The following is a 27722-nucleotide window of genomic DNA, read 5'->3' as shown; positions in this document are numbered from 1 at the left end:
AACTCCAGGCCAGTTCACTTCTTTAAGAGGAAATTGGGCCAGGTTGTAGAAGGCCTCAAGAGCCATACTAAGTAAGGAGCAATAGAAGATTGATATGCAGGGGAATAGTCTAAGTTGTGGGAGGAATACGTGGGAGTCGAGAGCCCTGGGTACCTGCTATCTCTGCCACCTGCTGACTATATGATCATTTGCCATCTCTGGGGCCTCAGTTTCCTCATCTGTAAAATAAGAAGGCCTCAAAGAAGACCTCACAGAGCCCTTCTAGCTCTAAACATTCTGTGTTTTCAAAATCCCATGGGGAAGGAGGTTCAAAGAGAAGTGGACAGCTATAGTAATACCTTCCTCTTTTGTTGGGATCCCTCAGCTAAAAGTGCAACTCAGTGGCCAGCTCCTCCAAATAGCCTTTCCTTCTAGTGCTCCCCCAGCCCCTTCACTTGGTAACTACCTTCCCCCTCAGGCCCTCACACAGTACTTAGCACCTTTCCCGTTTAATTACTATGCAATTTTGTGTATTAGCGTTATCTGCATTTGTGGCTTATCTCCCCAAAAAACTACTTCAGAGCCAAATGAGTGAGGGCAGTGACTGTGTCTTAGCTAAACTTTGGCTCTTCCCCAGTGCCAAACATAGTGCTCTCAGCACCACAAATCATGGTACACAATTACTGTGCCATAAGAAATAACAAAGGTGAGGAATTCAGAGAAGCATCAAAAGACTTACATGAACTGATGCAGAGCAAAGTAAGTGGCCTCAAGCAAACAGTATACACAATGACTACAATCATGTAAATGGAGAGAATACAACAAAACTGAATGTTATATAAACAAAATGGCAAAATTAGGCCCCAGAAAAGAGATGAGAAGATGCACCTCCCTCCTATCATTCAGAAGTGGAGGACTATGTGTGTAGAATACTGTAGGACGCTATCAGACATCATCAGTATGTTTGTTGGTTTTGCTAAACTGGGCTTGCTTGGTAGGGGTGGTGATGAATGTGATGTAAAAACAAAAGGTATTCATAAAACCTTTTTTAAAGAAAAGGTCTCATGAATGTCTCATACTTGGATTCCTTTCTATTTCACTTGATTTTTCAATGATCCTTAATGAGTATAGATTCCTATGTCTCAAACAATCCCCTGTGCTGCCAATGAAACCTAGCCCTCAGGTACTTTACACAGTCTTTCTGGATGATGAATATATTTACCATTATATATATGTTATACATACATACATACATACATAAATATATATATATCTATATGTCTTAATCCAGACTTGTGATTTCAATAGTATAGGGAAATCTTGGTATGGAATTGCCCTCCATTGATGCAGATGGGGAACTCATCTAGTTCCCTAGGGCCACTGAGAGGTGACTTGCCCAGAGTCACGTAGCCAGGATGGGTCTGAGACAGATGTTGAACCCAGGTCTTCCTTATTCTAAGGAAGTAATTTTCTCCTATGTCATAAATATACATTTCTTTTTTAAAAGGTGTGAAAAGTAGCATATCAGCTAGTGATAGCTAACACTCAGACAGAATTTAAGGTTGCAAAGGATGCACCTTACATGCATCATCTCATTTGAGTCTCATGGCAACCTTATGAGGCCAGTCCTATAAGTGTATTATCCCCATTTAACAGATGAGGAAACGGGAGCTCAGAGAGGGACTTGCCTCAGAGAAGGACACAGAGACATGTCCAGGGTCACACCTGGAGAAGTGTTAAGAGTGGGAATCAAACCTGAGTGTGGCCCTGCTCTTTACCCACAAGCCTCTTGTGTTCTCAAATTGTATTTGCTTTTCACATGCCTCCTACCTCACAGGGTTGTTACAATGATTTGTAAACTCTCAGGTTACAGAGAGCATCTCGTCATCATCATCATCATCATCATCATTATCATCATCATCATCTTCTTCTTCTTCTTCTTCTTCTTCTTCTTCTTCTTCTTCTTCTTCTTCTTCTTCTTCTTCTTCTTCTTCTTCTTCATTAAGATCTTGTAGGAGGCCCCAGGCTTCCCAGACAGATCTTCTGCACTCTTCTTCTTGGGGCTTGCTTTGTCTTTTCCAGGAGCTAGGGGTAAAGATGGGGAACACAGTTCCCCAAGGGGCATGGCTGGGGCTGGCTGTTCCAATGGGATCAATGATTCTTCCTGTGCTATGAAGCCAAAACAGTGGCCAGGATTCATGTTCCTAAAGTAGCAGTATGGAGCTTCTGACTTCACAGGTTAGGGGCAAATGGTTTGGGACAAAACAAAGATCTCCAAGCTCCCAAATTTGAATGAGTAAACATATGAGTTAATTATAGAAAAAAGGTTATAATCCATTTCCAGAATATAGCACAAATATCATGTGTATTAATCTGTGATTTCAATCAAAGATTAAGATTTGTCTATAACTTAGTATGTTCTTCTCAGAGAATAGCCCAGAGGTCAGAGAAGGCAAGTGACTTGCCCAGGGTCACAAAGTATCAGAGTTGGGATTTGAACCCAGGTCTTCCTATCTCCAAGGCCAGCACTTGGTCAACTTTGGTAAAGGCTGCCTTTCCCACCAATATAATACTATACTTCACCCATGTTTGGTAGAGTAACTGGACAATTGTACTGCATTTGAATCCAAACAGCCTCATGGCCTAATGTGGTAGAATTAAGCTTTTGAAACAATTCTGATGTAAAAGAAAATCATTCTGCCAATGGCACAACCACCCTCTGCTGACTCTTGAATGACATGAATGACAAGCCATTGAACAATGGCTATTGTCGGCACAGAGGTTACAGAGAGTTGACGGGCAATGTAACGAGTTGCCAGGCCAACTCTGGTGATGGAAAGAGTACTGTGCCCTGAATGGAAGCCAACACTTGGATCTAAAAGCACCCACGTGGACGGGCTAGGACATAACCAGGAAGGCCCCAGCACATGTGTGGTTGCTGTAGTTTCCCTGGTTGGGGTGCTGAAAAGTTGTCTTAATCTTTGAGCTTTCAGTCAGTACAAGCATTCAGATTTCAACATAGGCTCGACCCCACTGTTGAGGTGTGGCTGCCCGTATAATTTTTGTGATGCAGTTGGATGCTGTCTTGCAAATCTTGTCTGGACAGCCGCCTCCGAAACTCATTGGTGGTGAAGTAGTAGATGACGGGATCCAGGCAGGAATTCAGACTCGCCAGGCACAAGGCCACCGAGTGGAATATCAGAATCACCTTCTGGGCCCTGCAGCTTTGGATTTTGTTGGCTTTGACCAGGAAATCTAAAGGAAAGCTGAAATGATAGGGTGCAAAGCAAATCAAGAAAACCGCTGCACAGGTTAAGATCATCTTTAGAGCCTTCTTCTTCTCCCCGAGGTCCTGGGACACTGGATACTTCTCCTTCAGCGATAGCACCGTCTTCCAGGAACAGTAGAGAACAATGATGAGAGGGGTGATGAAGCCCACCAGCTCCCCCACTGTCACCATGACGATGGACTGCGCCAAGTTCACGTTCCTGGTGGGCAGATCCACAAAGCACTTGGTCCGGTTGCTAGCCTTCTCGTGGTTGGTCCGGAGAAAGGGGAAAAGGAGGCAGGCGAGGCAGATGCTGAGCCAGCCAGCTACGCTGATGTACAGATCGCACTTCCTCTTGCAGTCGGTGAAGCGGAAGGGGTACATGAGGAACCAGAACCGCCGCACACTAATGCACACCAAGAAGTAGATGCTGGCATACATGTTCACGTACTTCAGGTAGAAGCAAAACATGCAGAGGCCTTCCCCAAAAGGCCAGTTGTGATTCAGGTAGTAAAAGATCCTCAAGGGCAGGGAGAGAACTTGCAATAAGTCTGCGATGGCCAAATTGATCATGAAGATCACAGCCCGCTTGGTTTCTTTCATATAGCCATAGAAAACCCAGAGAGCTAGTATGTTTCCTATGAGACCAGGCACCAGGATGACTGTGTACGTGACCGCATAAATAAAGTAGCGAAAATCTGTGTTGGCTATATCTGCTAGGGTACATGAATTGTTACTACTCATGTTTCTCTCCAGAGACTCCCTCCGGTCAACGCCTAAGTCCACTGCCAACTGCAGAGTGTGTTCAGTGACAGATAATGGATGGGTTGGGAAACCTAAAGGCATAGAATAATGTTCTCCTTTCATTGCTTCTGCTTGAGCCCCCGTACATGATTTGGGCACCTTTCATAGAATTATGTGGACATTTGCCTTGGATTAGCATTCAGTATTCATGGATATGAAAGTGTAGTCTGTACGAGCCCCTGACAAACATCTATGGGCTTCCCTTCTTGCTGCTATGGTGGCAAGGCCTTCTGGGACATTATAACTTTTGGTTCCCTCTTTGTAAGATTCTGAATGTATCCCGTAAGGACTCCTCCAAGCCCCACATGGTGACAGATATCTCTTGGCAGGTATTATCATGTGGTACAGTGGTGGGATGCTCTCTTAGGACTCTCTGGGAGACCCCCAAGTTTCTTAAAAGAACTGAGTTGTTTGTGATCATACTGGAGAAAAATACCATATTGGATACTGGTTTGGGGAAGTGGGAGAAGGGTCTGTCCATCACGCGTCAGAGCAAATTAACTTGTCCAGGTCATTTCTCTGGGGCTTTCTACACGGAGCCTTTAAGGCTTGAAACCAGGAGTGATGAACAACACTGCAAGGAAAAGAGAAAACAAAACAAAACATGGAATCATTGTGAGGACCATTTGTAGAAGAGGAAAAGGGTTCTCCAAGGGAACACAGGTCAATTGTGGGATACTAGAACTGGAAGGTACCAATCCACTGATTCTGTAAATGAGGGACCTGAAGTTTATAGCGGGCAAATGATTTTCCCAAGGTCACACAGTTAGCAAACCACAGAGGTAGGACTAGAACCCAGCTCTTGTAACTCCTAATCCAGTGTTCTTTCCACGTCTTCAATCTTCTTTGGTTCTTTGTTCAAAATGTCACCTTCTCAAACCTGTCCTCCCTGGTGGCCCAGGCCCTCCTCACTGCATTGCCACATTACTCGAATAGCCTTTACGTCTTTCCCCTCCCAAAGGACTTTGTTTCCTCAAACACCACTTCCATCTTGATATTCTCACCAAAAGTCGTTCCCTCTTGCTTAATTCAGCGAGCCCTCTCTCTGCCTGGCTGTCAAGTCTCCTCCTCATATGCCCTGACCCTGCCAATTCAACCTTACCTCCCACTATTCCACACATTCCCACTTTGCCTGTGTTAAGCCAAGCTCCTAATGGTTCCGAAACAGGCTCTGCCATTCACTAAACACATTTATTAAGCACCTACTAAGTGAAAAGTACTGTGCTGGGCACTAGAGACATAGACATCTGCCTTGCTCACTCTTGCCTCTTTCTCTTTGCTCATGCTTTACCCTACCCCCAATTTCCTTCCACATCCGTCTCCTTTGTGGTACTCTCAGCTACAGTCCCGCAATTGGTTCCCCCTTCTGTGATTAGACGCATATCCTTTCTGGTTTCATTCACCTTTCCCAGTCTCATCCCCTCCACCCTACTCCTCAAAACCCCACCAGAAGCTCCCATCCCCTGCACCCTTCTCTTGTACTAGTTTATGTATGTAGTCTATCTCCTTCACTTTTCCCTATTTAAATAGTTTTGAGAAAATAAAGTATTGACTTTAAGGGATGTTCATAGCGATGGGTAAGGCTGGCAACAAGAAAAGACTGAAGAAGAAAGAAAATAGGAAAGGTTTATGGGGAACAAGCAGTTGCAAGATGGGGGAAAACAAAGGACTTTGACTGTTTTGACTTTATCTCGAACTGGTGAGATGGTGTCAAAAGTGCTTTCAAAACAAAACATGCCCTGACCTGGCCACAGAGATATGAGCTGTGAAATTTGAATTGAAGAAGTTGGAGAGAGAGAGAGAGAGAGAGAGAGAGATGCCACCATCCCTCCAACCCCAAGCCAACAGGACTTTTGGGGGAGGAAGGGCTCTTTATGCAGATATTTTACCAAGATTTTGGGGACTCATCATTCCTCATTCACAGGTTTCTGACTTGCTTTCCCCCTTTGAATGAAACATTCCCATTTCCCCTAGACATTGTGAAGTGTGTGCTTGAAAGTAGAGGGTAGGTCTCTGTATCCTGGGGATACCATGCATATACTGGTAACAGTGAGAGCGTTCTCCAAAATGCACATGGGCCCTTCTTTTCAGAGAGAAGTTGTGCTGCAAGGGCTACACACCAGGAGAGCTGGTTGCTTCTCCTTAGGAAATCTGCTGCCTCAAATGCTGCCTCCCCACCCTCCTGGTAAACCTACTTCAAGGAAAAGGGGACTTAACAGTGAGTAACTATGACTCCAAGCACTTTTGAATAAAGAAAACTCTCCTCACCATCGGAGCTAAGGTGAACATAAACAGTCCCTTATCTATCTTTAAGGTAGACAAAAGACTATGGAGCTGGTTTTCTAGGGCGGGCCACTATTCTTTGAGACTTTCCTTCCTCAGGAAAGCATCCACATTGTAAGGGACTCAGCCTGAATGAGATAATGATTTGAAGGAAGCGTCCCCATTCAAATAGGGAGGCATATTTTTTTTCCCCTTGCTCTCCAGAGTTTTCCCTCATAAATCCAAAGCTGCTTCTGCAACTAAAACAAAAATGGACCAAAACACAGCCTGCCAAGCTGGCCAAAAATCCCCCAAGGACTGAAGCTGGTTCAGACTGAGCTGTGGTCAGCAGTTATGACTGTTAATTATTAATATTTATTGATCTCTTCACCCAAGCCTTCTAAAGTATAACTTAAATTGACTTATGCTCTGGTTCAATGGGATTATTAACCCAAGGGCTATAGCTGGGCCCCTGGCTGCAACTGGGACCCTTAAGTGACTTCCTCATTTGAAAGAGCCGAGGAACCCCTGGTTCCAAGGTACCATCTGTCACCCTGGACACCTAATTTCACCAATGATCAAGGACAGAATGAACTTTCTGAACTTGACTCGTGTACGATTCAATGGTCTTTGGACAACTAGTTAAAAACTGGAAGAGAGAGGGTACTAATGACTGTAGGAATCCGAATTGGTGTCCAAAAGGAGGTAATATTTGAGCTGAGCTTTGGAGGAAGCTTTGGAAGTCTTTGAGGTGAAAGCCTGGGTCACAGGGCCATGCACCTCACAGATAGGAACACTGAAGGACAGAGAAGTCAACGGACCTGTTCAAGGTCAGGACTAGTAATGGTGGTTCCTAAGATCCCTAGCACTCTGCCCTAGTCCAGGAGACAAGTTCCTCCCTATATGGCCTGAATGTGTGCATGAGAGGCTTGGATCATTTTTAGCACCAGCTGGTAGAGTTACCTCCTTCTCGGAGTCATCCTAGCTATCTGAAATAGCCACAGTGTCCTCTCTCCTCTGACCCTAATTGGACATACCCTACAGATGGCTCTGATTAGAAAGGTTGAGCAGTAATAATAGCTGACATTTACATAGGGCTTTAGGCACTGCAAGACACTTTATGTGCTTTAGCTCATTTGATCTTCATAGCTACTCGGAGACAGGCTGGCACAGGTGTAATGCTTGCCCTTTTCTAGGGTCCTCATTTATGAAGAAACTGAGGCTTGAGGGGATTAACTGACTTGTCTGTGGTCACACAGTAACTGTCAGTTGGGGGCTGAACCCATGGTATTCCTGAAGCTAGGTCCAGCACTATTTCCACTATGCTCTGCTTGCTGCCTCTCCCCCAGGTCTAGGGCAGCCTCTCTCTACTGTGTTAGGAAGGAACAGAATGGGTTTTCCTGAAGCAGGGCACCCTTCATCAAAGCTGCAAAACTGGCAAAGTTTATCCTTGTCTTCTACCTTCCCTTTCCTCCTTACCCTACACCCCTAGATATCAATTCTGTCTTCCCATTCATTGGGTCAGAGATTTAGAGCCACAAGGAGCCCAGGAGCTCATCTGCTTTAACCCCTTCATTTTCTAGAGGCCCTGAAATGTTGAGTGCCAAAGGGCTTTGAATATCAGGTTTCTGACCCGTGATTAGGAATGTTTTCCCCTATACCACCATGGGTTCCTTCAGAGCCTGGTTCCTACCTGGTTAAAAGGTTTTGCTCCCAAGGAAAAATTTGCATTTTGATAGGGTCTGAAAAATTCTTACTACAGGAATGAATATCTTGAATGGTGGGTTTTCAGGCACCATAACAAGCTAGGTGTGGGGAGCAGAAATATTTTGGGGGAAGGAGACAGGAGTCCGGTCATTCTTCACCTTATGCCCAGCAGGGGCTTGGCCTAGCCTCATCCCCAAATACCAAGTAGTTCTTTATTTACTGAGTGCCTTAAAATGAATGGTTTTGTTTAACCTTCAACAAGACCCCGGCAAAGCAGTCAGAAAGTAGGCATTAATATTGGAGTTTTATAGATGCAGGGACTCAGGCACAGGTGATGTCTACATGCCAACATAAGATGTGTTGGCTTAAACATTAATGTACCTTTTGGTTATTTGTGAGGCCAGCATAGCTGTTAGCAATTGAGGTGACCCCCACGACCCTCACGAAATGAACCAAGATATTTATTTAGAATAAACGTAAGGGCTTGAGCCTTGAGACCATGCCATAGAGGAGCAGTTGAAGAAACTGGGGCTGTTTTGCCTAGAGAAGACTTGAAAGATGGATGGATGGATGGATGGGGGCTAAACTGGAGAATTTGAAAGGCTAGGCCGATAAAGAGTAGTAGAGAAGATTCTGGTTCAGGTATGAGTTGGACTCGATGACCTTTGGAGGTTCCATCCAGCTCTGAGATTCCGTGACAACTCCCTGGCTCATTGGGACACTCTCCCACCCTCCTACTGGATATGAAAAAGTGAAGGGCTTGTTTGCCCCAACCCAACAGGTTAGCTGCCTGTGCCAAGGCCATCCCTGTCAGGACTTCCACGTTCTCCTTTTCACTTTGCCTGGGAAGTGACAGTTTTCTAGCAGTAGCAGAATTGGGTCAACTCTTGCATTCCCTTGGACAAACTAGCACAGAAAAATGCTGGATCCTGTATCTGGGGACTCAATTTAATTTCTCAGGGGCACCAGGGTACAGTGCCAGGCCTGGGTGCGAATCTTGGCACTCACTAGCTGTGGATCTTTGGGAAGGTCACTTTCTCTCTCTTCTCAATCTCACCATCTGGACTTGATGCCTCTTCCAACTCTAAATGCATGAAACTGAACGTGCTGAATGTGAAAGAGAAAAACCACCCAATACCTGTATTTTTATTCTCAAACAGATGGTCCCGAGAAGTGAGCAACACTCCATTCATCTGCTAAACCAAGGAGCTTATTTGAGGGGGTTTCTAAACCTTTAAAAAAAGTATTTGGGGAGTGGGGGTAGTGCTAATGAGACTAAAAACAAAGAAGAAAAGGAAGAAAAGAGCATCAATGAAATGTTATCAAAATATACGGAAGAGAAGTCCATGAAGGGACATAAGGAGGGCAGTGCTGGAATTACCATGTTACATGTGGTGGAAGCTTAAAATGGAGACAAACTGGACGTGGTACATTCAATTTCCTTTGCAGTCCTTTTTCAGTCTTTTGTAAATGGAAATGTTCATGTTCGTTGATGACTGTCAAGTGCTCATAATTTAAAAATTTTTATTTTCAGCCAAGAAAGAAAAAACAAAGCTATTTTTCATTTTCAATCAATCCCATTAGGTCCCAGGTTCTGAGCTAGGTGCTAGGGATACAGGGACAAAAATGAGACCAGTTCTTTCTGTCAAGGAGGTTGATTAGGATCATCTTGAGGGAGCAGAAAGAGGGTGTCAGTAAAGTCTCTGAGAAGAGTGGGGGACTAGCATCCTGGATGTGAGAATCATGGCAAAGCTCGACCTGGCGGAAAGAGATCTGTGGCATCAGCATCTGTCTTGGGGATTGCTCCAGGAAGGCTTTGGAATTGGCCAGCATGTGCCGATCTACTGTTTGGCCAACTCTGCCCTCTTGTTTTGCTTTCTTTCCTTAAAAATCTTGGCATGATGTCCCCAAATTACAAAGAAGAATGCCACACAGGACCGAGGCTATGTTCCGTTTGTGTGTGTACACGTAAGAGGTAAGTGTAAGAGGAGGTAAGAGTGGCAAGATAAACATTTTCTTTAGGGAAATTTCCTTTATAGCAAAAGGAGTTTTCCTTCTTGCTTCAGAGCTAATAGGGAGCCAGCTGTGATATAGGAGGGATAGCACTGACGTTGGAGGGCCCGAATTCCAGCAACTCAGTGGCCACTGAGTCCAACCCAAGCCTGACAAAGAATGCCCTCTACAACATACCCACACTGTCAATGGCCCCTGGGTTTGAATGCTGGCTTTGCTACTTCCTGTTTGACCTTGGACAAGTCTTTACCTTCTCTGAGCCTCAGTTTTCCTTCTGTGGCAAAGGAAGGCTCAAGGGATCCCTAGGATTTCTTCCAGCTTTAACATACTATGAATAATTTGAAGAGGAGAAATGAAGGAGTGGGGGTGGGGATGAGAATTTTCCATGGGAAGGCCTCTGTTTGTAATAGAGTTAACCATTTACCTATTCACCCTGTGACTCGAAACCCAATGAAATGGGTAACTAATGCTGTCTGCCCCATTTCCACCTCTTGCCAATGAAGATATGTGGTAATAAAATAATTTTGCAGCATATACTGAATGGACGCTCTGCTGGATCAAGTTGAAATACCACTTGGATATGAAGGATTGATGCTTCATTGAGCCAAGAATTAGTGTAACAGAGGGACCTTTCTGGCCAGGGGGCTTAATCCACCCCATAAGCTTTGCTGAACAAAGTCACTCTTCCAGTTGTGAGTAAGCTACCTATCACATGCCCCAGCAAAGCCAGAGGATTGTTGATTGATTAGCATTCAACATCCTTCATTCATCCCCAGAGCTACACCTTCTATGCAATCCCACAATCAGAGAGCTAGAATAGACCTTCTGAGAGTATTTAGTCCTGACCCTTGACCTCAGACAGAGCTGCCCGTTAACCTTGGTCACTTCTACAGATTGGAGGGCACAGCTTTTTCCCTTTTCGAGATCCCTGGGAGGGATAGCTCACACAATCTTTTCTTGGAAACCCATTCCAGCAGTTAAAACAGCCCCGAGGCAGTGTGTACAGGATGGCGCCTAAACAGCCTGGGAAGCAATTAACCAGACCATGCCTCCTTGGGAGTTAACCAGCTCTGCCCCGCTCACGGGGTCATCGCAGTGTTTGTTCAAACAGGTCTGTGCTGCCTTTCTCGGCCCAAGCCTCCCAACTGGGGGCCAATGGTCAAACCCAAGCAGGTTCCCAGCCAGTATTATTTTTAACACCTCCTCTAGGGCCCCATGGAGCAATGGAAAGAGGACGAAAAAGTTGGAGGTCAAACAATACAGTATTGTCAAGGCGGCCCTTGTCGGACCGGAAGGTCTTCCATGTGGCTAATCTACATTCCACTGGCTACAGGCGAAAGCCATTTCCTCTTGTTCCCTCCTCCTCCTCCTCCTCCGGGAGAGAAAGAGTACATCTGGCCACTCCACTTGGTGTCATGAGCCTTATTGCACTTGAAGCCCATGACGAGGTCATTCCTCAGTCTGGCATTGTTAGGCAAAGTGGTGCCGGGCTGCCTTACCCTTGCAGGATCTATTTTCCAACCATGGCAGAGCAAGTGATATTGGGGAGGCTGCCATGACTGGGCACCAGAAGTTGTTGGGACTTGGAAATTGGCGCTGGCATGAATCTGACCATAAGCTGCTCGTTTTCCTGGAAAGTCACCCCCAAGAAGTTGACAGGGGACTCAAAAAAAAGCAAGGGGTGGGTTTGGAAGGAGAATGGTGAGGCTTCCTCTTACACAGACCCTGCCCCCCCTCTCCCCGCCCTCATTCCCCATCACTGAGTCACAAGATAGGGCTCTGTTTAGATTATTTTCTCGGATTGCCTCTAAACTCAGCTCTGGGACCTGAAAGTCCACTGTACTAGAGTGGAAAGCACACTGACTCTGGGGTCAGAAGACCTAGGGTCAAACCCCACCTTTGATGCTTACAACTCGTGTGACCTTGGGTTAGTCGCTTAACCTCCTTGAGGCTTAGTTTCCCTATTTGTAAAACAAGTTGAGCTAGATAACCCCTGAAGTCCCTTCGAGCTCAATCCTACGATCCTAAGACCTTGATGGCAAGGCTCTCCTCTTTGGGGATGGTGCAGTCTAGTAGAGCTGAGCAGCCTTGGGAGGTTACCTTCTCTTTTGGGCCTGGGGCACCTCTGTCTGTAAGCTTCAAAGGCAGCTCAGGATTGAAGGCTTATGTTCCACTGATGAGGTGCCATGGCTTAGAGCTGGAGGGGGGATTTTAGAGACCATCCAGTTCACCTCCCTTTATTTGACAAAGGGGGAAACTGAGACCAAAGAGACCTACAGGACTTGGCTAGAGCCTCACAGCTACTAAGTAGGAGCAGAGCCTCTCTGGACAGTGTCCTTTCCCTTTCATCACACTGCCATGACTAGTTTTTTTTTTTTTTCTCCTCTTTTTACGCATCACTGACATGCCAGGGAAAGTACTGAGGTCGGCCTATAAGACACTGAGGTAGATAGATTAATACTAAAGGTAGCTAAATATTTGCTTGTCGAGGCACACCATATTTTCAAACCCCAGCGACTTGCTCCATTGCACTTATGTGTGTGTGTGTATGTGTGTGTGTGTGTGTGTGTGTGTGTGTTGTATACACACCAAATTTTGTAATGAATACTCTCTTCTTCGAGGACAGCTCACCTTGTCTGCCCCTTTTAAGTTTCAAGATTCCAGCCTTTTCAGTTTGGAGAAGCTGATGTAAAGATCACAAGGTCTGTTTACAGTGGGGAAAGTGTACATATTTCCTGTCCTCAGCCCTCTTGAATGCTGGCTTTATGTTTGGGGCCAGACTGGAACGTTTGGACAAGAAGGGGGATCTGGGGGTGGGGGGAAGTTATGAGCTTTCACACTTATAGAAAATAGACTTGGTTCCAAGATAATCGAGCCCTGTTGGTAGGCTTTACCTTTCTGTAGGCCTTCTGAGGCCTGCACTCTTGGAGTTATAGGACCCATCTGCTACTCAGTGGGAACCTCACTCAGGTAAGTGGAGGATTTGGAGCTGGAAGGGGCCTTGGAAATAATAGCCGTGTTAATGGACATTTCTTTAGTACTTTACATGATATGGCCCAGTTTTTCCCCATCCAGCTTGTGGGGTTGGTAGACCAAGAACAGATAAATTCAATTTCACAGAGGAACAAAATGAGAAATGACTTGCCCAAGGTCACAAGTTTCTGTGCTTTTGTCCAAGGTGCTTTTCACTCTACACCGATGCCCATCACAATGAACACAGTAGCAAACTCATGCCCACAGAAGACCACTGTCTTTTTCAGGGTCTTGGTCAAGTTTACAGTTATTCACCACATCCGATGCCTGCTCCTGGGTCTTCAGACCTGGTGTTAACTACCCGAATTTGACGGACGAGGACACTGAGGCTTTGAGAGGTAAAATAATTTGCTGGTAATCACCTGGCTAATAAATAAGAAGTGAGATTAGAAGCCGGGCCTCCTGAGGACAGGTCCAGTGCTCTGGGCCCTACATTCTGGCTGCAGGTCTCAGGGTTGGAAGAAATAAGCTGGAACACTGGAGCTGGGAGCTAAAAGGGCAGAGGAGATGAGGCAAAAACCCCAACAATGGAAGCAGTCTTTGGTGTTCTTCTCCAAGAGCCAGCTTGAGAATGAGGCAGATCAGGCAGCTGTCTCCTGGTGGGATTTCAGGGGCCCCAAAGCCCCTCTTGTCCCCTCTCTCATGCCTCCCTCCACCTGTTCACTGAGGCTTGAATTTTTTTTTACCTGGGGACAAAGCCATTCATTCCATGAGACAGCCTTGAAATGCAAATACCCCGAGAGAGGAAACACAGGGCCTTACATTCACCCAGAGGAACAGATGCCAGCCCTAGGCTGGCTCGTTGAGTCAACAGTGTGAGGGTGGCAGCCAAAAATGCTAATGCCCCCTTGGGCTGCATTCCGAGAGGCTCAGTGTCCAGGCTGATGGTCCGGCTGTCTTCTGCTGCTCTGGGCAGACCACAGCTGGAGGGCTGGCTTCAACTCTGGGTGCCACAGCCTAGGAGGGACATTGATGCTCTGGAGAGCATCCAGGGAGGGCAACCAGGAAGGGGAAAGACCTTGAGCCTAGGCCATGTAAGAGTTGGTGGAAGGCCTCAGGAAGAGAAGACTTGGGTGGGATGAGGGAAGACGAGTACTGTCTTCATAGATATGAAGGACGGTCATGTGGAAGAGGGGCTATGTTTGTTCCATTTGGTCCCAGAGGGCAGAAAAAGGATCAATGAGTAGAATCTGAAGAGAAGCAGATCTAGGTATGATGTGAGAGAAAACTTCCTAACAAGAAGAGCTGTGCCAACAGGAAACAGGATGCCTAAAGATTTGGGTGGGGGGGCTTCCCCGCAGGTCTTTAGGCCAAGACTGGCTGACTATTTGTTGCTATGATGTGAGGGGATTCTTGTTCAGGCATGGGCGGGCCCCATTATGAGACAGGACTCCAAGCCTCAAGTGCCCCTTCTCAAAGCACCCTGGTTCTAAAGGGTCAGCTCATTTGCTGCCAAGGAAAGTGAATATTAAAGCTGGAAGGGACAGTGGAGGTTTTCTAATCCAATGCTTTCATTTTTACAAATGGGGAACTTGAGACCCAAGGAGGGGAAGCAGATTTCCCAAGGTCACACAGAGAGTAAGTAGCAGAGATGGGAGGGGATTCCAACTCTGGGTTCCTAATTCCAAAACCAATGTCCTTTCTATTATACCACAGCTGCCTCAATCTAGGGAAATTGAGGCTTAAGGAGAGAAAGGTGGGTGAACAGCTTACCAGCTCTAACCAGCTTGTCAGCACTAGAACCCAGGTCTTCTGATTCTGAACCAGAGATCTTACTACTAAACCCTGGTTGACTCTAGGAACCAAGTGCCTGCTAATGGCATCTTTTGGCTCTTGGAGAAATCTTCCGCATCATTGAGACCTCTGAGTAACCAGAGCTGAAGCTAGCTGAGTCCTATGACTAACCACCCGTTATTGGTAGGCAGCCCGGTTGGTCGCTTACATACTACTCAATGGCAGTGCCAAGAGTGGAGAGTACCAAGAAGACGTGGGCCCTTTCTTGTTAGGAAGCCACTGGCCAGGCACTTCTGGGACCAGTGGTCCAGAGGCTCATAAGTCTAAATCTAGAAGGGACCTCAGAAGATATCTAGTCTACCACACACACACACACACACACACACACACACACACACACACCTCATTTTACAGATGAGAAAACTGAGGCCCAGAGAGGTAGAAGTGACTTGCCTGAAGTTCCAGAGGGAGTAAGTGTTAGAAGTAGGGTTTGAACTCAGATTTTCCAACTCCAAGTCAAATGCTCTCTCCACTGGCACCAAAGCTGCTCTGGGCATGGAAAGACTGGCTGGGTGCGTCTTCTAGTACTATTCAGCCTACCCACCCTCTTCAGCTTCTCCTTGAAGATGTAACTCAGGCACCACCATTTTCTACATGAAGCCTTTTCCTGATCCCTCCCACCTGCTACTGCCCTCGCTCCCAAACCACCTTGCACTTAACTTCTTTGTCTATATTTGGATTTATTCTGTATATACTTATATGTGTACTCGTCTTTCCCATTAGGATGGGGCAAGAACTATTTCATTTATTGGATTTGTATCCCTAGCAGATGTCGCCAAAAAGTGTCTTGGGCAAGTAGGGAATGACTGGACCAATGGAGCCCGTCTCTTCTTCTCAGTACCTCGTGGGCTCTGGGGCTAGAAGATGCAGCCATCTGCAGCCCTCAGGAAGTCTTGCTCTGGGGAAGGGATTGAATATCCCAGGGCCCACTCAGGCTCTGGAAATTGGGCACTGGGTACCACCCACTAGGCCCATGTTTTCCCCAAGTTTCCCAAAGACAACAGCTTGCTGCTCTGTATACACCATAGGATCATAGTGTTAGAGCTGGAGGGACCTCAATTGAACTTGCTCATTTTACAGATGAGGAAGCTGAGGCAGAGTGATTTGTCCAGCGACATACAAGCAGCATGTGGCTGAGCTGGGATTTGAACTTAGGTCCTCTGAGTCCCAAACTGACCCTCTTGCCACTGCACCACTGGAACCCTTGCTTCAAGCCATCAGGAGCCATTATTTTCTTGGTGTGGGGACTCTCTCTTCCAATTGCTCCTTACAACTTTTCCATGCTTTAATAGACCACCTTCCTAGATACAGGGTAGGCATCAACCGTTAGCCCTTCTCCTTGAACACTTATGGGCAGACTTCAAGACAAACAGTGGCAAAGGTCCTGTCCCCACTGTAGCCAACTTGGTGCCGAGGCGTTGCGCACTTTGCCAGGCTGGGCAAAAGATGACCAGTCTGTCACTGGCCTGTACTCGAAGCCTTTCCAACTTAGTAGGACCTGCCTGAGCTTGCCCTCCCTTGGCATGGCCTTCAAGGGCCCAGGCTGCTCTCCATGCCATACAGAGGCACCAGAGGGGGACAGCTGTCACTGGATATTATTTAGACTCAAGGTCAGGAGAAAGGCTAACCCATCGGGTACAAGGCATTGGCTTCTGTCCAGTTGGCTCCAAAAGTAGAAATGTATCTTCCCCTTTTGTCCATGTCTGTCATTCCTCCTGTCCATTTTGAGGTGGAGGAGTTAGCTGAGAAAAGCAAAAATCTAAGCCACCCTTGTCTTTTCTGTGGGGCCCTTGAGCCATCATACTCAGCTGTTCCCAAAGAGGGGACCTTAGGAATTGGCAGGGACACAGTGACATCTTCCACCCAACCAGGAACTGAACAGAGAGACTAGAAGAAGCCTGACTATGAGAAGCAATGAGTGTCGATATTTGAAACCAATCAAGATATCGAGACGGCATAGTGGATAGAGTGCTGAACTTGGACTCAGAAAGACCTGAGTGGAAATCTTGCCTCTCGCACTTAGTTGTGCAACCCTGAGCTAGTCACCTAAATTTTCCCAGCCTCAGTTTCCTCATCTATAAAATTGGGATAATAATAGCACCTGCCTCTTAGGGTTGTCATGAGGAGGTAATGAGATAAGCTATAGAAAGTGCTTTGCAAACCATAAAGCACTCTATAAATACTAGCTATTATTGTTATTATTATAATTTTATCATTATTATTATTATTATTGCTACTGAGGATGACTCCAGCAATATTTCCAGCTTCTCTGTGTCTTTCTGGACCAAAGTCACTTATGTTCAGTGATCTTTTCAAAAGAGGAACCAGCATGCACTGGGGGACTCTCTTATCTAACTGAGGACCAACGCAGTACCCTGGGTATAATAGCACTACCTTAACTTCCTTTTTTTTTTTAATGTTTAATGAGCAGAACTTCTCCTTGGAGTGGCCAGACCTCTGAGTAGTTGTCTTTGTTCTCCATCAGACAATAGCCAAGCGCCAGGCTTGGAGCTCGGTGTATTCTTAGGCCTGAGAAGTATTCAGTGTGAAAGGCACCTCCGTCGCCAGCTTGAAGGTCATTCCTCTTGTAAAACCCCATGATTGCACTTTATTTAGCAACTTCCCAGCTGTTGTTTTAATCACTGGTTGTCTGCCTTTGGGAGGCCTTGGGCCATGATAGAGGCCACCTTTTTTGAGTCTTTTTCCCCCCTTTCCCGCCCAGTGAGCAGGTTACATTCCGATTTCCCTGACTAGGCTTGTCATTTTAACTGGGAAATTTGCTTTTCCTCAATGGTTATCTGCCAAGGGATAAAAATAAACACAGACCTGGCCCCCATGCCATTGGACTAATTAGGGCCCCTCCCAGGAGCTTCTAGTTGGACATCCCAGTGGGCCCACTTCTAGGATCAGAGAATTTTGAGCTGAGGAGAACTCAGTCACCCAGTCCAACCCCTTCACTTCACACAGAAAGAAACTGAGGCCAGACAGATTTAGGTAGCTCACCCAAGGTCACAAAGTAGCAGAGATGGGATTTGAACCCAGGTAGGCCTTGCTTTGAGTGATTGGGAATGAAAATGCAAAAATTTTAAAATAGATATAGGGAAAATCTCCCTTTCAAAGTGGTTTCCCGCCTGCTCCAAGCAGGTCTTTGTATTTTTGAATCTAACTAGAAATTGAACAGGCATATAGGTGGCGCAGTAGATAGAGTACCGGGCCTGGTGTCAGGAAGACTCATCTTCCTGAGTTCGAACTTGGCCTCAGACACTTCCTAACCGTATGTGACCTTGGGCAAGTCACTTCACCCTGTTTGCCTCAGTTTCTTCATCTGTAAAATGATCTGGAGAAGGAAATGGCAAACCACTCCAGTACCTTTGCCAATAAAACCCCAAATGGGGTCATGAAGAGTTGGACATAACTGAAACTAAATGACTGAACAACAACAAAGAAAGTGAACGACTTCATTGCACATATAACTTAACTACCCCTATTCTGCAAAATCAGAAGGGTAATCCCCTTCCACTAATGTGGGGGGAGGAGAGAGTAGTGAACTTAAAATCATTCTTGACTCTTCAGAATGTGTATACATATATATATATATATACATACACATATATAGTCACAATGTATTTGAATTGATACTTCCTTCATGGACCTCCAAGACAGAGCAGAGAAAATAAAAGTAAAAACATATAGAATTTTTAAAAAGAACTAACAGAAACCACCTCGAAGCCAGAGTAGGGCTTTGATCAGGGTTGGGCTGCTCTCCATAAAAGGAAGTGACTCCTTGCCTAGCCAGAGGATGGGCCAAGAGAACAGTACGATGACCCAAAGATGACTTAACCAATCCCAGGGGAGGAGAGAGTTGAGGCCGGAGACTGATGGAGGCAACATTGGCCCCGGGCAGCTGAATCTCCCCATTGTTTAGCTTCATTGTTCAGTACCTTCTCTCTTCCCCCAGACAGAAACCTGGCCTGGTTGCCCAGCCAAAGAACAGGAGCATAGGACCACAGATGGAGAGCTAGAAGGCACCTTAGAGGTCACTGAATAAACCCCCTTCATTTTACAGGTGAGAAACTGAGGCCAGGAGAGATTAAGAGACTTGCCCAGGGTCACACAGCTAGTAGTAAGTGTCTGATGGGGGCCTTGAATCAGTTAGTCAATAAGCATTTATTAACTGCCTTTTATGTGCCAGGCACTGTGCTAAATGCTGTGAATACAAAGAAAGGCAAAAGACAGTCCCTGCCCTCAAGGGGCTCAAAGTCTAACGTGGGAGACAACAAGCAAACAAATCCGAACGAGCCCAGAACTTCCTAACACCAAATCTAGCATTCTGTCCACTAGACCCTGTGGCCTCTCAAGATGGTTTTAGGACAGATGCTTTTAACCTGTAATCCATGATTTTTTTTTAATATTTTGAGAATGGCATTTCAGTATAATCAGTTTCCTTTGTAATTCTATGTATTTTATTTTATACATCTAAAAAATCTTATTCTGAGAAGGGGTCTATAGACTTCACCAGATTGACAAAGGGATCCATGACACACAAAAAACTGAAGACCCCTGTAACTAGGAGAAGATGGCTAATCCAGCCTCTTAAATCTTCAACTTGAATGAGTTGTCCCAGATTACTGCCCCTCCCACCAAAATTCCTTCCACTAAGTGTATTCTGGGGAAAATGGAAATGGGAATGTGTTTCTCATGCCAAAATGGTACCAGTACAGAAAGTGAGTTTTATTGGCTTGTGGATCCCTACATTTTCCAGCTACAGGAACACAAATAACACCTATGGTGGTAGAGAAGGCTCTTGGGAGCTAGCTGGGCTGCTGAAGCAGAATTTCTAGGATGCCACTAGTTTGCCAAAGTTAGGGTCAGATTGACTGCCTTAGTGTTTCTGATAGGTGGTCACCAAACGATTACACACGACAAAACGTCAGAGCTGGAAGGACTCTTAAAGGTCACTGAGTTCAACTTTCATTTTACAAAAGAGGAAACTGAAGTTTGGAGAGAAGAGGAAAGATCTTGCTTGGAGTCACACATCTAGTAAATGGTTGAGCTGGGACTAACTCTGGTCTTCTGCCTACAAATCCAGTGTTTTTCCCACTGTGCTAGGCTGCCCTCCTGGTAATTATGAAGATTGCAATCAGCTCCACCATCTCCCATCTGAGTATGTTCTTGGCTTGGAGACCATCAAACCAATCTAATCTATTGATTAGGCCAAGATGGACGTTGGGTTCTAAGAATATTTATCCAAGTCACTTTCAAAGAAGTGAAAATGGATAACCAGAAAGCCAAAACAAAGTTTATTTCAGACTAACCTAAGATAGCTTTCCCCGCCCTGCTCTATCATCAGTGCTAACACTGCCTTCGCAGTCCCCCAGGCTGGAAACCATGAAATCATCTTTGACTCCCCTTCCCCACAGCCTCCCCCACATGCAGACCATCCTGCTGCTTCCTCCCTGGCACAGTTTCTCAGCTCTTCTTTTTTTCTATGCAGCCCAGGTCTTTTGCCTTGCATGAACCCCCTCACTCTTAGATTGTGGCCACAACCTTGCCGCCTACTCCATTCATATAGCCCACAAGCAGCAGCAAATACCCACCCAAGGAAAACCCCTTCAGCAGAGAGGGGAAGGGGATTTCCCCAGGAGGCAAGCTCATCGTCTGAGAGAGGTCACAACACCCTCCCTTTGGCCTTTCCCCCTCCCCCACAAAATCTCTCTGGTCTTTACCTTGTATGAGGGGAGCCTGTAAAATATGAAGTTTTTTTTTTTTTCAAATAGATATGCGAAAATGGAAAGGTAGCCGCATGAATGTGTCCTCTTAAGGACTGAGCAAGGATTAAGGACCAGGGTGGGGAGAGGGAGGAGTGCATCACTGTTATTCTAGTCATGCTTCCATTTCTCCAAACATGCAGTCTGGTGTCAGGGAGAGAGCGCTTGGTTCAAATCTCAATTCAATCATTCACTAGTTGTGTGACCAAAAATCAGTTGCTTTTAACTGAGGAGGTTAGGCTAAATTCCATCTCAGGCCTCTGTTATAACTTTAAATCCTATATGTTGGAGTGAATAGAATGCTAGACCCGAGTTCAAATCTTGCCTCAGACACATTAGTTGTGGTACCCTGGGAATGTCACTTTTCCAACCTCAGTTTCCCCATCTACAAATAAGGAGGTTGGGTTCAATGGGCCTTCAATGTTATTCTTCTTGGGAACTATTTTCAAGGCCTCAATAATGGCAAATGTTCATTCTTGGATTTTGGAAATGATCAAAACAGAGCTAAAACGGGAAATTTTCACATCTGGGGCCCCAGGACAAGCTGTGTCCAGGGCAAGTGGCCCAAAGCCTTGGCTGAATAATGTGAGGTGGAGGAAGAAGGAAGAACACCCCAGCCCATAGTCCGCTAGCCTCCTACCCCAACTGATTATTCTTGCTAACTTTCGGCTAAATTCAACCACGATGGTGAAAGGTCTTGAACAGAAGATAAGTGAAAGAAACTAAGGATGTTTAGCCTGATAATGAGAAATTCGGGGGGGGGGCGTGAAAGCCAGCTTCATTTAGATTAGACTTGTTCTGTTTGTAGGATTCAGAATCAGGATTGATGGGAAGAAGTTACAGTGGAAAATTTAGGCTTAACGTCAGGAAATACTCCCTAGCAATATGAGTTCTTCCTAAGGAGAATGGATCACCTTAAGAGATGGGGGCTCCCCCTCGATCAAGAAGAATAGATGACCTCTTGTCAAGTATCTCATATCAGGTATTCCTTTCATCATGGGTGGGACTAAATGGCCACCAGTCCCTTCCAGTCCTCAGATTCTGTGATGCTCTGGTTCTGTGACTATATCTGCTATCAGTACCCTCGAAATTCAGCAGCCTGGGACAGAGTCCCGGTTGCCCTGGCCTCATAATTTCTTCCTCTGTAAAATCAGAGAATTGACTAAATATGCTTGTCTGTAACATTCTGATCCAACTTCCAGAATTCATAAGGTATTGTAATATTGCTCAGTTGAATTAGATGGCCAAAACAGACTCTCTCTCTGTTTCTCTCTGTCTCTGTCTCTGTCTTTGTCTCTGTCTCTCTCTGTCTCTCTGTCTCTCTGTCTCTGTCTCTGTCTCTGTCTCTCTCTTTCTCTCTCTCTGTCTCAATCCCAGAGGCCTGATTACACTCATGGAAAGTATTTGGTATCCTCAGATCACATTTATAAAAACACTTTCTCACAAAAATGGGTTGACAATGCCTCCTCCAAATGCTGCCCCCTGCTCGGTTCCTCCAACTCTGGGGCATCAGTGAGCCACTGATGACCTAAGACTTGAGCTAACCCAGTTCCCACTGCTCAATCCAGGGCCCCATACATACCAGTTCTGTTGGTTGCATCATCAGGCCTTCAGTAATGGGCTTGAATTTTCCTCCTCAGAATGCAATGCATTTCCCTCTGCATGTTCCTTCTTTCAAATACATTAATGTGGGGAATAGGAAAGGAAACCTGGAGCTGACGGCTAACAGGGGGACCGTCTATGTCATCTGCTCAAAGATGCTCACTTTCAGAAGAGGAACAATGGGCGGGTCTCCACATTTTCTGGCGCCCCTTCTGAAGCCTAGGAAAGAAAAGATAACATCCACTGAGCCAGGGAGCTTCATCTGGGCAGATCTACACCCTGCCTGCTATAGCTGCATCATGGCCTGGTTCATTCTCTGCAAACACCCCTGGGAGAAGGAGATGCAACCCAGTGGTTGTGCAGCAGGAGGTCCCTTAACCTGGCATTTTACAACCCTTTCCACTCTGGCTCTAGCCTTGCTGTACTTTGGGCACTCTGCGTTCCAGCCCAAGTGGCCTTCATGCCATTCCCCATCCTGGGTACATAATCTCTTGCCTCCATGTGTTTGCATAGGCTGAACCGGGACAGCACTCACTCCTTAGCTCTGATTTATAGAATCTCTAGATTCCTTCAAGGGCAGCTAGGTGGCGCTGCAGTGGATAGAGTGACAGGCCTGGAATCAGAAATACTCATTTTCTTGAGTTCAAATCTGATATCAGATACTAACTAGTTGGGTGACCCTGGGCAAGTCACATAGTCCTGTTTGCCTCAGTTTCCTCATCTGTAAAATGGTCTGGAGAAGGAAATGGATAACCATTCCAGTATCTTTGTTAAGAAAACCCTAAATGGGGTCACAAGGAGTTGGACACCACTGAAAATCCACTCAACAATAGTAACTTCCTCATTCCAGGTGGAGTGCTCTAATCACTCCACCACCTAGCTGCCACCTACCTCATTTCCTCACTACCATCCTGGGAGGAAAGTTGTGTATTAGTATCCCCATTCTACAGATGAGAAAACTGAGGCTCAGAAAGGGGAGCCAATGTCTTTAGGAGAGCACTAGACTTGGATTCAAGACACACCTGAATTCCAATTCAAGCTCTGCACCTTGGCTAAGTTATGTCATCTCTCTGGGCCTCATTTTCTTCAGCTAAAAACTCAGATGATCTCTGAGGTCCTTCCTAGCTCTACATCCCAAGTTTCCATGTTGGGAAACAAAGGATCATAGAATTAAGCTCTCCAGCTGCCTCCCCCAGCAGAGGCAGGATTGGCAGCCAGGTCTCCTGACTCCAGGTCCAGCAGGCAGGATACTTGCATCCTTTGCATTCTGCAGTCATGGACACATAGAGTTCTGATGGAAGGGGGCTAGGGGAGGTAGTGTGGGACAGGTTGGGTAACATGGAGGAGAGAATTCCTCTTGCCTCTGGGAGTCTGCTTGGGGTTAGAGAGTGCCTAGGGAAGGGTGAGACAACAGGTAAAGTCCTCAAACATGGGGCAGCTGGAGGATCCCTTGTGACTCACAAGGCCCTCAGCTACTTGGATCTACTGTAAAAGAATCCCGTAGCCCCCCCCCCAAACTCTCATTGTGACTGGAGGGCAACAAATGTGTTTTCTCAGTCAGGAATCTTCTTAAGAGGAAGTTCTCACGACCACAGCTGTTTCACTGCCTGTTGATTGAGTGGATTAATGCCTAGCAGCCTGTCAGTACAGCTGTGTCACAATATACATTTTGTACCCCAAATATTCCCAGCCTGACGTGCAAACAGAATAGGCAGTAGTCTGTATGGCTTGATTGGAGGGTCACCAAAAGGTCCTCATGCCCACAAATATCTCCCCTACTTGTCTGGAAATCCTACCATTAAAGAGTCATTTATTTGGGTTAAGGCTTTGTGTCACCAGGAGGCCCCCAAGAATTTCACCTTAGAAAGCAGAGATCAGGACCCTGAGACCATGGGATCCAAGGCTGGGGAGAGAAAAGGGCAGGGAAGAGTAGTGAGAGACAGCCTAGCGGAGCTGGGAGAGTGGCTGGGAGAGGGACTTGGCTTCAGACCTGACTTTTAACCTTGCCTCAGACACTTGCTACTATGTGATCCCGGGCAAGTCAATGTAATTCTCTAAGACTCAGTTTCCCAATATTGAATAGGGACAAGAACTGTAGCCCTTACCTCCTAGGGTTGTTATGAGGTTAAGTCAAGTCAGCAAGCATTTATTATTAAGGTTGCCTAGATGTCAGTTATCCTATCACCATTGTGATACTAGGGTGATAGGCCCACTTGGGGAAGCTCAGTAAGAGATTTTACCACCCCTGGGAAGATGACATTAGGGGAGTGGGTCTGGGAGGAGGAAAAAGGCATGAGAGAAAGGGTGGGCAACACCCAACTGGGCCAAGTCTAGCTGGTAAAACACAAACTCCTCTCTGTCTTGAATTCCCCAGCACATGGCCCAGGAATGGGTACATAGCAGGTGCTTGCTAAGTGGATGTGCAGAAAACCCTTGGGGGGGGAGGCCAAGCTAGACAAAAGCTCTTTTCTAAATCTGATGACCCTAAGAGAAACGTCCAGCAAAGGGGGCAAAAGAGGACCCCCAAGCCACTGAGCAAACATGAAGCCAGGTCTGGAGAGGCCGGATGTCTTTGACTGTTTACCGAGGAGGGGCCATCCTGGTCTGGCCACATCTGGCCAACTGTGGTCAGTTCTAGGCCACACATTTTAGGAAAGCCATTGACAAACTTGAGCCCACCCAGGGGAGGGTGAGCAGGATGGCGAGAGGCCTGGAGACTATCCCACAAGAGGAGCTAGAAAGCATCTCAGAGGCTGTCTATCTAAACACCCTCCCTTTACAGATAAGGAAACTGAGCTCCAGGGTGGTGATCACTTGTCCGAGGTTGCACATAAAATGATAGATCAAGAGCTGGAAGGCACCCTCAGAGACCACATATCTCAACCCCTTTCTTTTACAGATGAGGAAACTGAGCCTTAGAAATGTTAAGTGACTTGTGCCAGGTTATACATCAAGTGAAAGAACCAGGAATGCTACAACCAGAGAAAAGAAGACTTGGGGTGGACATTATAGCTGTCTTCTAGTACTTGAAGCGCTACGAAAGAGGAATTAGCCAAGGCCTATTTGACAGGACTAGGGTCAGAACTAGGGACAATGGGGAGAAGTTGAAAAGAGGCAAATTAAGCCTTGTGGTAAGAAGAAGGCTTCCCAATGTAGCTGTCCAAATGTTGAATGGGCAGCCTCAGGAGGTAGTGAGCTCTCCATCCAGCCACTGACCACTTGCTCAGAATGGTATGGGGGCAAGTGCTGTTTGAGGACTGCCTGGATCAGAGAGAGGGACTTTGAAGTCCTTTTCCAGCTTGGAAATTCTGTGATTTGAATTTTGGTTGGAAATGGAAGCCTAGGTGGGGAAGGTGGAAACTGACCTAATGCTTCTTTCTTCTTGCCTTGTGTGAGGCCAGAACCAGGACTGGCCAGATGCCACCCAAGCAGAGCAGATCAGTGGGCACAATCCAGAACAGAGTTCACAGGGACAGAGTTCAGTGCCTGAATGGGGTCAAGTATTAATTCATCTTTGCTGTTGGATAAACACCAAAGAAACACCACTAGCTGGCTTAGATGGTTCTATTAAAATGGCTTACCTCTTGTTTGGATGCTAGAGATGAGAGCCTGGCAGCATAGCAAATTCTAGGTTCTGGTTTTGGGCACCCAATCCATTTTTTAACAGAGTAAGTGAATCTCTGCCTCCACTAAACTCCTCCCCTGATGCTTCATGGTAACGGGGAGGAGACCTACCTCCTCCTTCAAGATACGTTCTTGAAGGATATGGCCGGGAAGCATAAACTCTGGTAGCTTCAACCAAGCTGGAAAGGCTTCTAGAAGGTTCTAGCAACAGACCAGGAGCCAGCCTTGTTAGACTCAAAGAGGCTCAACACCAGAAGGTCATTCCTCTCCCCTACCCCTGCCCAGCAATTCATGAAAATAATCTACTAAGGCATCAGGAGGGTATGATATGTGCCAAGGGAGGGAGTACCCACACCGAGCCCACACTGATGAAATGCCAGGCCCTTGGAGAAGTGTCTTACTCTTCAATCTTCTGACTCACCTTGTCCCTTGTTCTGGGCAGAGTCTAGGGCATAAAGGGAAGCATGGCCTGGGGGTGAGGGGACCTGGGCTCAAGACCTGTCTCTGACATGTGCTGGCTGTGTGACCCTGAGAAAGTCACATGATCTCTCAGTGTCCCAGGCAATTCTCTAAGACCAGTGGTGTCCAATTCAAATAGAAATGGGGGCCATTAACCTGTACAGAAGGATCCCCATGGGGCACAAGATGAACTTAGTCTTAAAATGTGATATTATATTTGTTTTATTGTATTTGTATTTATTTTGTTCAGTATTTCCCAATTACATTTTAATCTGGTCCATACTGAACTTGGGGGAGTGATGTAGGTTTTCATGTGGTCTGTGGTCATACGTTTGATGCCTCTGCCTCGGACTGGAAGTTACTGCATCAGCGAAGGGAATTTCCATACGAGGTTCCATGTTCATTGAAGAAAACCCAAATCTAGGCCAAATATATTTATTTATCCATAGGGATAGGGAGTGGACCTGGGATTGGCATCAGAAGTTAACACATATGCTTTTTGACTCTGGGCAAGTCATTTAACCTCTAATTGGCTCAGTTTTCTCACTGTCAAATGGGGATAATAATAGCATCTGCCTCCAAAGGTTATGAGAATCAAATGAGATATCTGTACAATTCTTAGCACAGTACCTGGCACATAGTAGGTGCTATATAAATTCTTGTTCCTCTTCCCTTCCCTTCCCCAATGGCCAATGAGTGGACATACCAATAGAGGAATTGAGCTATAACAGTATTGACCCACAGAGTGGTAAAAAGACTCAGAGGCAGTCCTCTGGAAGGTTGAGTGGACCTCCTACATAGGACTTCTATGAGGATATGGACAAAAGTCACCCAAGATGCAAAGGGATGGATTGATTGTGATCTGTATCTAGAGGCACATTCATATCAATCACTGAGCTTGTAGATGCAACCCAATCCAATCCAACAAGCCCTTATTAAGTACCTGCTATGTGCCAGGCACCAGGCTGGGCACTGGGGATACAGAGGCAGAAATGAAACAGCCCTTGTCTTTGAGGAGCTTGGAATATTGCAGAAGCATTTGATCATGCTAGATTGTGGGGAAAACACTCAAACTGGAAAATGCCAAGTGTTCCTTGTATAGGAACTATTCAGCTCTGCAGAAGGGCTTGGGCTACCAGGGTGAGGGCAAAAGTCCAGCTCTAATCCGGAACAACCCGGGGCCCCTCAATGTGCTATTTGGAAAATTCAAGACCATAAAGACCATAAACAGCACTTGGCTCTCAAATCTCCTGCATATGGATTAACCATGCTCCCATGATCCTCCTTGCTCCTCCAGCTGCAAACCTTTTAACCATTTGGTCCCTCCCTGGCATCCCCCACCATAAGTCTTGCCAAGTGTGCTGTCCCTGTATGCTGAAAGAAACCTTTCAGCTAACAGAAAAAAAAAA

At 46.1% G+C, this 27722-nt stretch overlaps 1 protein-coding gene across 2 annotated transcripts in view; it reads right to left on the bottom strand.

Annotated features, from left to right (window-relative positions):
* Positions 1-27722, bottom strand: part of GPR174 (G protein-coupled receptor 174) — a 47209-nt gene that overhangs the window by 4849 nt on the left and 14638 nt on the right. Inside the window, exons 2-3 of one of the 2 annotated variants that reach the window (XR_003567074.1) lie at positions 22211-22449; positions 1810-4625 (exon numbers count right to left, since the gene is read on the bottom strand). Coding sequence is in view for 1 of the 2 variants with exons in the window: in XM_027839518.1 (XP_027695319.1) it covers positions 2993-4114 (1122 nt within the window). In the remaining variant the exon portion in view is untranslated. Of the gene's footprint in view, positions 1-787; positions 4626-22210; positions 22450-27722 lie in introns of those variants that run through there. The other variant, XM_027839518.1, reaches the window with a different exon arrangement.

Source organism: Vombatus ursinus, unplaced genomic scaffold (genome assembly GCF_900497805.2).
Source record: "Vombatus ursinus unplaced genomic scaffold, bare-nosed wombat genome assembly UNPS02004691.1, whole genome shotgun sequence".
Taxonomy (NCBI): domain Eukaryota; kingdom Metazoa; phylum Chordata; class Mammalia; order Diprotodontia; family Vombatidae; genus Vombatus; species Vombatus ursinus.
This window is presented reverse-complemented; position numbering and strand designations above follow the sequence as displayed.